Genomic DNA, 12,467 nt, shown 5'->3' with positions numbered 1-12,467 from the left:
TCAATTTTGTCCCCGTTACACACTAATTGCAACTGTAACTCACCCCAAACTTGCCTGGAATAACCATTACACAGGTCCTTGAAGTAAAAAACGATCCACGATGAAGATTCAGCCTACAATTGCAGTGAAAAAAAGGAGGAATAACCGCTAACCTGACAACCTTGCAGGCATGGCCAGGACCGCAATTGGTTTGTGCACAAACAAAATTGTGTACAATGAATGGCGGCCGATTACCATGCACAGCGCGCTGATACTAGTCGTTTTTGCTGGCTGCGCTGGCTGTTGGCGCATGACGTCACGCGGAAGCGCAACACCCGATGACTGTTTTATGCACTATCGGTTGCGGTTCCAGTACCGCAGCTGTGATGCGAGTGGTAAACCTCATATATCGCAATTTTTTTTGGGACCTGCCTACGCTGCTGGGTTACGTGAAAAATTATCTCCAGCCCTAGATGACAACCGAATGATAAAATTTAGGGCTGGGTAACTCCAGCTAGGAGTAACTATAGAAATGCAGGGCAACGCGAGAGCAAGGTTTTTTTATGTACTTGCCACTTACTTCTGAAATCAGAAGGCTTCTCTCCGTCAGCCTTCTGAGAGCCTTCAAATTTGGGGGTCAGCACTCTATGGCTTTTGGACATGCCCTTTGATAGACGAAATACATCACAGTTTCTATGTTGACATCGCGCACATCACAGCTCTGTGTTAAAATAACAGGATTGGTTTTTTTCATTGTCAGCCCGAGGACCTGCTGAACATGCAGCACTGTAATCTGCTGTGTCTTCCCGAGAACTATCAGATGAAATATTACTTCTACCATGGCCTGTCCTGGCCTCAGTTATCTTATGTTGCTGAGGATGAGAATGGCAAGATTGTTGGATATGTCCTTGCTAAGATGTAAGTACATGTGGATAATGTCGATGGTAAGGCCAAAAAAAATTAGTTCTGCTTCCGATAACATGGCATTCGAAAATAGGGTAGGTAGGTAGGGGATTTTTTTTTTTTTTTGCCAATTTGTTTGTGTACAACCATATGGAGGCATCTGCGTGTAGTCAAGGGTAAAAGGTGTAAAGTGATGGTTTTAGGTGTTTTTTTTTCTCATTTTTCCAATAAAAAAATTAGGGGAAAGATTTCCATATAAGAAGTTCACTAATTTTCCTCTGTATTGATTAACAAGCCCCCGGATAGCAATTTCATGTCATCAAAGTCAATTTGAGCAGTGAGAAAATACAAGCATTTTCTTAGAAAAACCTATGAGTCCAATCTCATAGGGTTTGTACACAGGGTGTTGAGTGAACTTCGTACATGTATATGGAAATCTTTCCAAATTAGGGTAGGGGCTGTCAGAATAGGGTACATGTAGGTAGGGAAACTGGAAGCAGAACTATTATTTTTTTTGGCCTAATGCTCTCTTGAATTCTGTTGCCGTCTTTACAATAAAGAATACTGATTGGCAAATCTTTACCATGCCATGGATCAAGCTGACGACAGTGTTCAAGTCGAGTCAGTTTCTTGTGGATAACAATAACACTAGATGTAAACATCAGAATCCTCATCCCATAGACATGTGTAATATTACAATGTATCAACCCTTTGCCAAGTAATTACATGTAAAACACAGTCTTGTCTTTCACTTTGAATGGAACATTTTGGTCTTGATATTTTTTTTCTCGCAGGGAAGAAGACCCAGATGAGTTGCCTCATGGTCACATTACGTCATTGGTGAGCATTATTAAGCCTGACCCCTTTGAGTGATTTACTAGGAACCTTCCTCACTCTTGAAAAATTCCAACACCATATGGCAAACTCTACACCCAAACTGTTGGACTCAAATAATGGTGGTATGCCTGACTCCATTTAAAGCATGATCAGTTTACTAGTGCAGTACTCACTCCAACAGATTCCAACAAACCCTGGTGTTGGAGTTTGACTGGATGGGGATTGTTAGGGTTAAGGTCAGATTCATACATGTACTTCATGCCAAAGTCAAGATAAAGCCAATCTGTTAGGGTAATGATGAAGATCAGAATTTAACATATTCTAATTTAACCCTGTGGTTGTCATTTTGTTATAATTCTGTAGGCAGTGAAGCGATCACATCGACGTCTCGGCCTCGCCCAGAAATTAATGGATCAAGCCTCACGCGCCATGGTGGAATGCTTCAATGCTAAATATGTGTCCCTCCACGTCCGGATGAGGTCAGTGTACTTATTGAGATCAATCCGATCACTTCACAGTCAGTAGTGGCCCAGTAATGGCGGATGCATAGTGCCAGCTATTGTCGGAATTAAATAAGCTATTTCCAACAATAGCTGATATCATCTGTCAAATCAAATTAGGTTTTGCCCTTCACCGACGTTTAAACACTGTATACTCAGTGTGTTTCCTCCCGAGTGAAAGTTGGAAAAAAGCACTCGGGTGGGACTCGAACCCACGACCTCCTGCTTTCTAGTGCAGATGTCTTACCACTCGACCACCGAGCTAACGGGATCGGTTGGCTGGTTCGAATCTGATGTACATAGCAGCGGGTACCGCATAAGATGGAATTTTGCGTCTGGGTGATATAAATCAAATTAGGTTTTGCCCTTCACCGACGTCTAAACACTGTATACTCAGTGTGTTACCTCCCGAGTGAAAGTTGGAAAAAAGCACTCGGAATATCATCTGACAACACCGTCCTTTGGCTGTCATAGTTCCTAAGGCTAGTACTGTAAAATATTCCTCTTGTTTGTTTGTTTGTTTTTTTGGTGGTTTTTTTTTTTGGGCTCGCACTGCCTCTCTTTGAGTAAAGTCTCTACTTGACTCCTGCTTCCTCCCTACATTCAATGTTTCACAATCCAAACCAAATGTGAGTCAATACCTTCCATCACAATGAATGCTTTCTTTCTCTGTTTTTTCTTGTTTGTAGTCAACACCTTTGAGAGGCCTTGGTCTTGTGTCTGGGAAGATCCCCCCCCCCCCCCCCTTTCCCAAAAACCTACAATTTCTCCCATGATGATTATTCAGAACAATAACTAGAACTAAACTTCAGCCATTACTCTGGGATTTTCTGGAATCATCCTAATTCCTCCAAAATCCACTACTGTCCAGGAGTAACTTTGAGCGGCAACAAGCCCCATGTAAAAGAATAGAATAGAACTTCTTCAGAATCCTCTAAACTTGATGGATTTTGACAGACATGAGAGGGTTATTGAATTATCTGTTTCTCTTTTGTTTTCAGCAACCGAGCTGCACTGCAGTTGTACCAGACTACGCTTAAATTCTCGTAAGTATAAAACTGTCTTTTTCCTGTAATTCACATGATTTTTCAGTGTAGCCAGAGTTCTTGTTGATGTAGCAGTGCCTTGAAATTCCCTCACTTAATAAACTTACCCCAAAGGTTTTTTTGCTAGGATGCATCGTCATTCCTTTAAATCCTCCAACTGCTTCTGTGTAAAATTTGATACAGCCTCGATCCTCCAAAAATAATCTGTTATTTCTGGAACTTGTTCAGTGTAGGGGAGACCACTGCCTCATCAATCCTTCAAAATCCTCCATTCATAAATACCTCAGGCAGTTTAGCTATTCCTATTGGTCGAGAGCCTGTCATGTGGCCGGTCTTAAACGGATGATAAAGACATGGCTAGCTGGTCTTAAACACTTTTCCAGTGTCACAATAAAATGTGGACTCCTAAAAATCCAGTGCCTCTTACCGTTTCATTGGTTGAACGTTCACAATCCTCACGTAGGCATGCGCAACACTACCAGCGAGTCAGAATTTTATAGTTCTAAGTTCAAAACGCAACGCCCCAGGTGCGTTCTGCGCGACATCGCGCAGAACATGCTACGCGCGCGTCAATCTCCATAAAAGGGTTGTTTACATCTTACTCGCCAGCTGAACACTCCATTATTTTGCTAGAGGAATGTTTCAAAAAGCATGAAGTTAACTTGTTGAACAAAATCGGGATTTTTTGAACGAATTATATGATTTTTTTTACCGAAAAGGTATTTATGAATGGGAATAAATATGGGCTCGGTCGGTATTTATCACTCTGTTTAAGACCGCTTAGAGTCTGGGTGCTGATAATTACCCTCGCCTCCGGCTCGGGTAATTATCAGCACCCAGACTCTAAGCGGTCTTAAACAGAGTGATAAAAACCTCCGGAGCACACATTTATTCCCTTAATAATCAACTATGAGGCAGTGCCAATGATGTCCAGAAGCAGTAATGATGATGCCCAGTATAAGCTATGCCTACATTTGTGTAGATTGTAAACAACACAAGTTATAGCCGAACAATTTGACACAAAACATCCTCTAAAATCAACAGGCACTTAACCAGTTCGCGCTGGGATTATTTTGGCATGATCAGAACCAGAAACAGGATTTGTTTTTCATGAAGCTCGATGCTAGATGGGTCGAGGCCGCCCTCTGCGGTTAGCACACCCTGATATTTGCAGCCACACTCGTTGCGGGTTAATCAGTCATCTGATCTGACTTTCAGAAAACTTTTGCGGGTATACATGTCCTCTGGTGCGAACTGGTTAACAGGCATACAGCTTCCCCCAAAAGTTTCAAAAATGCCTGGTTGATTTTGGAGGTTTAACTCTTTCGCTACTGAATTTAATTTCCGACTTTGTACGTTATAAATCGCTGGAAATTCCGCCGTGTGTCGATGTGGACGCCACCATCTTTAAATGTCTCTCTGTAAACAACCTGCTCAAAATAACCTGCAGCAGACCCCGGCCAGACGGAGAGCTGTTGGCAGCGGCTCAAACTAGGGTCAGAGGTTATACGATATAAATGTCAATAAGGCACACATCATGGGGATACCCTGTTTATTTACAGCGACGTCACCGAGCCACTGCCAGCGGCTTGCCGTACGACATGTACAGTTTTTGTGCGCCGATGTCAGCGGCTCGCCATAGCGAAAGAGTTAATGTGAATTAAATATAATAAAATGCTTCACAAAATGAATTACTACAAAATGCTGACGGCTGTTGACACTTTTGGCACCAAATTTTCAGAATCAGCGAAATTGAGCCCAAGTACTATGCTGATGGGGAGGATGCATACGCTATGAAGAGAGACCTCGGTCACATCCCAAGCTTGCAGGTATTATATCCACCAGATTGTTTACCCCATGAAACTTTTAGTCCTCGGCACACTCATAGGACACCAATGTGACCTGTTGTTTAAAAACCACTGCCACAACCACTGCCACACCGCGCGATGTACGGACAGTGTTGGCCTAGTTTCCCACCTTGATTAGCGTTGTGCAAAATTATGGTGTGCACGACCTGAATTTTCCATTATTTTTAAGAATAATCGACCGTCAATATGTTGACAATAAATAGAGGTAAGTTTAAATCACTTTTTGTGGCCATTTTTTTGTATAGCTTTCGTAGTGCAATGGAAATAGTTCAGACTGAAATTCGCAAGTGAATACCCCATTCAATCAGCACAAAAAAAATTGGCCCAAAAATAAAATTCCGACCCACTGACCCTATTTTTGAAAGGCATGTAATTGGAAGCAGAACTATTTTTTTGTGGCCTGAGTATTTGTTACTAAAAGTGTATTTGATCCTCTCTCAGTTAAAGACAAAAATATCCCTCTTTCCCAATCACTCTACATACAATTGCAAAGTTAACTAGATATGCTAGTCAATATCTTTATTGTAGATTGGCATACCTCTGTAGTCTGCAAAACCTCTGCTGTTTTTAGTTGCAGGCAACATTTGCCACAAAAACTGTATGATAGATATGTGGTTGGCATAAGCATGAAGCGTAACCGAACTTTAGAATTTGTCTTCAATTGAAATTGAAAAGTCTGGTTTTATAAAAACCAGGGATAGATATGCAAAACCTATCCGACAGTTCAGCTACAAAAATGTTACAATATTTGTATTCATTGAGAAAACTATGTGGTGTCTGTAGTATACTAGACATGAAGCTCTGTCATATTTATTATTAAGTTTCGCATTTGCCTTTAGACTAGAATATTTCAAGAGCAACCTTGTGAATTTTTTTCACAAGCAGTTGTGCAGCACTGAGGACACAGGGATTGAAAAATGATGTCAGTGATGGACAACGTAATATGAAAAACTTAACCACTGATGCAACTTTTTCATTAGTATGTTATCGGTCATTGGTGTGCTTAAAGGGAATGTACAACACTTGCTTTTGCTGCAATTTTCAGAAATAAATAGATTTGAAGGATAAGTATGTTATGGCAAATATTGTTAAACTGACTTGCTTCACGTATTGGGTCCGGAGATGCTGGAAAATCCAAGAAAACCAACCATGTTTTTGTAGTCTGGTTCCCTGACCCTGCGTTAGATGAAACTGAGCAAGTTACAGACTTTGGGGAATTGTAAGGTCAGAGAATCAGTCTAGAAGGCTTGTACCCCTTCACAGCTGTGTAATCACTTGCAAAAAAAATACGGAATAACTAATTATGAAAAATTAGGAGCACTTTTTGAAAAAAAGTCAGTATTCTCCAACGCTGGTCGGCCATCCAGCGTTGGAAAAATACAAGTTTTCTTGAAACTGTCAGCACACCAGGAGCCACGATTTGACAAGATACTTTAGACTGTCATTCCCTAACAATCCAGTAAGATATTTTGTGATAAAATGATCATTTCGTTTTTTGATGTTTGCAAATGTTGTGTCTCCCCTTTAAACAGAGAAAGGCCGGGATGAAAGAGATCAAGGGCCCTGAGAAGGAGGACGACAAAGCTGACGGCTCGCAAGAAAGCCCAGATGCCAAAGCAGTGATGGCAGGGGCCAAGGATGGGAAACCCAGCGACACGTCGCGTCTGGAGGACAAGGATAAAGGCGCGCAGGGCAAGACCGAGAATGGCACGGGCACGGCCGGCAAGGGGAAGGGTGGTACGGAGCACCGGCCCGGGGAGAAATCCAAGAGAAGCAGGAAGAAGGCAAGGGATGCTGCCGCTAGGGCCGAAGAACGGGCCAACGAGTCCAAAGAGAAGAAAGAGAAGGGCAAGGATGTCAGCTAACACTTGCACATCCTTGTCCGTAACTGAAGTTAGTTTGATTTCGTTGTAGGGTTTCTTATGTTAAGTTCTCGTTTGTGCCCAATGTGGTCATTCAATTTTTTCCTTCACTTCCCCTAAGTTGTGTATCAATAGGCCTAATTTTTGCATGGCATGTAACCCACGGCCGAGCACTAAATGCATACATGTATATTAATAATCGTATACTGCGCTGCCTTTCAACATGACCTCAATATGAGATAATCACATGGTCATTGTGACCTCATGAAAATAAGGTCTTTACTAAGAATATTTGAATCCTCTATGCCGATTGGTCAATCCATGGCAACAACAGTTGGATATTATCAGTTATCCCACAAGCCCGAGTGGAACACGGAATAATGCAGTGCGTCTGACGTGTGCACAGACGCACTACATTTTCTTTTCCGCGAGCGCGAAAATGAATTTATTTCCAAGCTAACTTGACGCACAGTAAAGTTGGAACTGACCCCGTTTACATGGACCTTTAAGCGGTTTAGCGCATGCAGCTGGAATGGCGCTCGCGTCTTGGAATAGTGCAATACAAAGTGTGCGATGGACCGTGCGTTACGGTATAATATCATGGATCGACTAATTAGGATCAAGGATACAAGTTTGCTTGAAGATGTCCCATATACCACAGCATAATAATAATAATATCGGAGTTTTATATAGCGCACGTATCTACCAACTAATAGGTACTCAAGGCGCTGGAGATATGTCTATTATTAAAGAAAGGTTAATAAAGTTTATGACAAATATGAGACCCCTTATGTAACAACTTATAAGGGTTTACAAGGTGCTGCGGCGCATATTGCAGCCACTGCCAGAAACACCGGGGCGAACCCCTTCTCTTAGCGATAAGTGTTACTGGGTTCTTTAACGTGCATTACACAACACACTGGACCTAAGGCTTTACGTCCCATCCGAAGGACGAAGCAATAATGGTAAAGTGCCTTGCTCAAGAGCACAAGCACCATGTTCCCACGGTCAGGATTCGAACCCATGTACCACGGCACACGAGTCGAACACCGTAACCATTGGACCACAGCACCCCGCATGTATCATGCTCTCCTGAGATGCGTGCGCTATTCCTACTGTGGCGTGTGTAATAGGATAACCACTGAAAAGCTCCTGCGTGTGTGTTCCATCTTTACTTTGCATCAAGTTTGCTGGAAGATACATTTGTCATCCCACTCGCGCTCGTTGAACAATGCGTTCCAGACTCCACTCGGCCCTGGGCCACATGGCATATGGGACACAAACGCGCCACATTATTCTGTGTTCCACGCGCACTCGTGGGATAACTAATAATACATGTGTTCCGATTGGTCGATCAATAGCATCGGTTGAGCAGCTCGCGCTATAAGATGCATTCATTTTCCTGTTCCATGCATGTTAACCCTTTCCTTCCCATGGGCGACTTTTGTCGACAAAAAGTACCCCCCTGCTGGTTCCCATGGGCGACTTTAGTCGACCAGGAAACCACACACAAAACACCCTCAGCACAGATATATTCACTACTTTTCAGAAAGGCGGCATGTTGATATGTTTGGCCGCCCATACCTCAACTATATACCAGCTGAAAGAGTGTTTTCGGATCTTTCTATTGGTGTGGTTTATTCATAGTGTTACCATTACAAAAAAAATGAGAAAAGTGCTTCAGAAGTATCCACGCACAATTTGAGGTATGGAGTGCCATTGGGTCATATGGTGAAATGGCTTGCAGTTTGATAATTGGGACCAGATGAACAAAAAGGCATAACTTTCTTATATTTGCACGTATGGACTTCATTTTTACATCACATAAAAGAGTAAGGTTCAAGGAACAAACTTTACACACAACACCTATGATTTTAATCACTCCTTGGCAGTGAAAATCTGGGTTGGAAAAAGTGAGTTTTTGACTTGTGCTCATTTTTTTCACGCTCTAGTGATTTCCGCATGACTGAGCAAACAATTTGGTCCTGGGGAGAGCCAAGTCAATAAACAATGTGGTAATGAAAGGGTTAAGGATAACCACTGAAAACGGGCCACAGCTAGTGTGATCCGTCTTTACTGTGAGTCAAGTTTTCTTGAAGCTTAATGTTGTGTGGATAAATGCAAAATATTAATTTAGACCAGTGTGTGGGGTGATGGTAACCAACTGTACCATATAAAGTTTTTCATGCAATCAAAAAAGATGATTGGACCACTGTTCGAAAAAGTACTCCATAAAATGGTGCTGTCTGAAGATTTTTTTTGGGGGGGGGGGGGGATTTTGGGCCCCATGCAAAACTGGACCGTTTCTCGATTTCATAGATACCTTTTGTAATTTGCATGAAAAAGCAGATCTTTTTGCAAAATTGTATGTGTGAAAATGCAATTGGAATACACCACTAGCTTATTAATACAAAAGTACTTAGATTTCTGAAGGTAAAACCAAACTGAGTTGCCCTTTTTAAGGCCAAAAAAAAAGTGTCCTGTTTCTGGTATGGAGCTTGCCCAAAAAGTGGTGCGGCGACGCGGCTTTTTTTTTTTTTTTTTTACCTGATTTTTTTGCTTCAAATGTCGGCTGATGACTGCAAATGGTGCCCGACTAAACTTAGTGCAAATATATGGGAGTCCAGAGAGGCCTCATAAAGCTTATTCTCGACCATAACCCAATCTAAAAACACGTTAAAATTGTGCAGCAGCAGGATTCCAGTCAAACCAGTGAGTTTGGCGGTTTTGAGACATCACCTTTCATTGAAAAAAAAAACTTTTTCATTTTGCCGACGCGCATGGCTACGGCGACGCGCGCGCATACCAGAAACCGGAGACTTTTTTGGGGGGGCCTAAGTGTGCTGAAAAAAGTGAAGGCACATTGTATACCACTTTGTTTACTTCCTTGTGGACAGCACACAGGACAAAATAAACGAAAACATGGACAGTGAAAGTTTTTGAAGTTGTTCATTCTCTTTCTTTACAAATATTTAATACTGTACAAATATTACAAAAAGATAGAGTATGCATAAAAATAGTTTGATTTTCCATGGACGGATTGATCATGAAAGGGACTATTCATTCATATAAATAATGCACCATCGAAAAGTTAATTTATGGTTTGAAAATTACTAGAATATAACTATTGCCACGATGACATTTTCAGAATCGCAACGGGTTCCTTTGTGCAATTCCTTGAATGGCATTTGGCAATATCAACATTTTCAATCTTTATTTGCTCTGTTATTAAAGGGAATATACATCATTTGCTTTATGCTGTAATTTTCAGAAATGGATGGATTTGGGGGTTGGTAATATATGGCAAATATTGTTGCACTGACTTTTTTTACATGTTGGGTTCGTAGATGCTATAAAAAACAAGAAAAGCAATCATTTTCCTGTAGTCTGGTTCCCTGACTTCATTTAAGATGAAACAGAGCAATTTATTGACGTTGGAGAATTGTAAGGTCATGGAACCAGTTTAGATGGCTTGTACCTGTTCAAACAAAACCAGACTAACTAAACATGGTCAACTGGGGCCAGTATTTGAAAAAGCCAGTTTTTTTTTCAACACTGGTCGGCCGACCAGCATTGGAAATTGATACGAAAATTAGCACTTTTCTTGAAAGTGACAGTATACCAGGTGCCATGATTTTACAGGATGCTTTAGACTCATTCACTAACAGTCCAGCAAGGTATTTCAAAATAATTTGGTAGTTTTATTTCTTAATGTTTGCAAATGTTGTATTTTCCCTTTAAGTCTTGTATCCCATACAAAGCATTTCATATGCTGTCCTCTTCGATTGGAAACCATTTGCTTGTTTCTGAAAAATTACACAAAAATGAGAAATCAAAAGAGTCATGAGTGCTCTTCAGGGAAGGCTACTGCACCTCTGTGCAGGAATGGATAGAACTGCTTCTGAACTGAGACTCGGAATGCCGACTCCTAACTTGTAAGAAGGATCGACTCCCTGTAGTAGCCAATTCCTATCCCCTGAGATTCACATCCGGACTCTTCAAAACCGTCATACTAATTGTCAAATCCATCACAAGTTCTTTCACAAGTCCAGTCACAAGTAACAGCATGAAGGAATGCTTTTAACAGTTCGTTTGAATAGCTAGTGACTTGACTTGAGACTGAAGGACTTGTGATGGACTAGACTACAACACTGCAAGTAACGGCTGTCAACTACCGCCAACTTCTCGTCAACTCCTTAAAAAACACACATAGACACAGCACCATACTATTAACGCAGAAAGACAATTTTGACTGACACAACTTGTGGATTTGTTCATGAAAACAGACCTTTCTTCCCAGGAAAAAAATATTTTTGGCAGCATTGCAGTTGGTGGCCATCTTGCCCTTGCGCGGAGTCTGGACTTTACCATTTTGAAGTATGGGTGTGAAGGGTATGAAATTATGACAAACAGTGTACGCCCTCTGTTTGTATAATCTTATCACCCCTTAAGCATAATAGTACAGTTCAAACTGCCTGCAGAGGCAAGATAGCTGATGATATTGCCACTGCACATGCTGCATGGATATGATTAAGAGACCCATTTTTATGAAAAAAGAAAGCAAGCTGCAGTTTTTTTTATCAAACCGGAATCTTTTTCTGGCTTATACAACTATTTTGCTGTGCCTCTCTTGTGCTTTGAAGGAGTTGATGGTAGTAGATAGTATGACTGTTATACATAGATCAGTTTTATGAGTGGAATTTCACCTTTTAATGTCCTCACATTAGCAATTAATATCTATTGTTCATTAGTGATACTATGAAAACACCGCTGTAGTGGAATCTGGCGACCAGAATTAGAAGTTTTTACTGCGGTGGTCTCATGCCCATGCTGCATGCGTTCTTAAAGACGAGGCGCACACGCATTTTTATATTCCTATTGGTCAAAGGAGCCCCGAGTGCATGTTTACTACCTGAGCACTACTCACACAAGCCTGCCGCCGGATTTGTCCATAATGAAAGTTTGGCTATAAATATCCCCCCGGCTCCCGAATTTTGTATACAATTATACAGACATACATGCATCTTGGACTCCACAATGTTCATCATAGCACATTCTACTGTACCATGGAGGGTTCTAGTATGGGTTAGCACAGGAGACAATCCATTGAGAAACTTGCTAAAAAAGGACCTACCCTACTTCGTGGTACATCATCTGTAGTTCCTACCGTATCAAAACCACCATGATAAAGTGTTCATAAGATAGAATTTTGCATCGGGGTGATGTAAATCAAATTAGGTTTTGCCCTTCACCGACGTATAAATGCTGTATACTCGGTGTGTTACCTCCTGAGTGAAAGTAATCTTATGAATAGTTTATGCGGTACCGGCTGCTATGTACATCAGATTCGAACCAGCCAACCGATCCTGTTAGCTCGGTTTCGAGTGGTAAGACATCTGCACTAGAAAGCAGGAGGTCGTGGGTTCAAATCCCACTTGAGTGATTTTTTTTTTTCAACTTTCACTCGGGAGG

General features: G+C 41.4%; 1 protein-coding gene across 1 annotated transcript; it reads left to right on the top strand.

The window, feature by feature from the left end:
* Positions 1–738: 738 nt before the first annotated feature.
* On the top strand, positions 739–7,647 carry LOC119721905 (N-alpha-acetyltransferase daf-31-like). Its single transcript, XM_038191847.1, has 6 exons — positions 739–897; positions 1,677–1,722; positions 2,083–2,198; positions 3,221–3,265; positions 5,007–5,094; positions 6,666–7,647. The coding sequence occupies exons 1-6, from the start codon at positions 758–760 to the stop codon at positions 6,996–6,998; spliced, it is 768 nt and encodes a 255-aa protein (XP_038047775.1). The 5' UTR covers positions 739–757; the 3' UTR covers positions 6,999–7,647.
* Positions 7,648–12,467: the final 4,820 nt, after the last annotated feature.

The sequence above is a fragment of the Patiria miniata genome, unplaced genomic scaffold (genome assembly GCF_015706575.1).
Source record: "Patiria miniata isolate m_02_andy unplaced genomic scaffold, ASM1570657v1 HiC_scaffold_14, whole genome shotgun sequence".
NCBI lineage: Eukaryota > Metazoa > Echinodermata > Asteroidea > Valvatida > Asterinidae > Patiria > Patiria miniata.
This window is presented reverse-complemented; position numbering and strand designations above follow the sequence as displayed.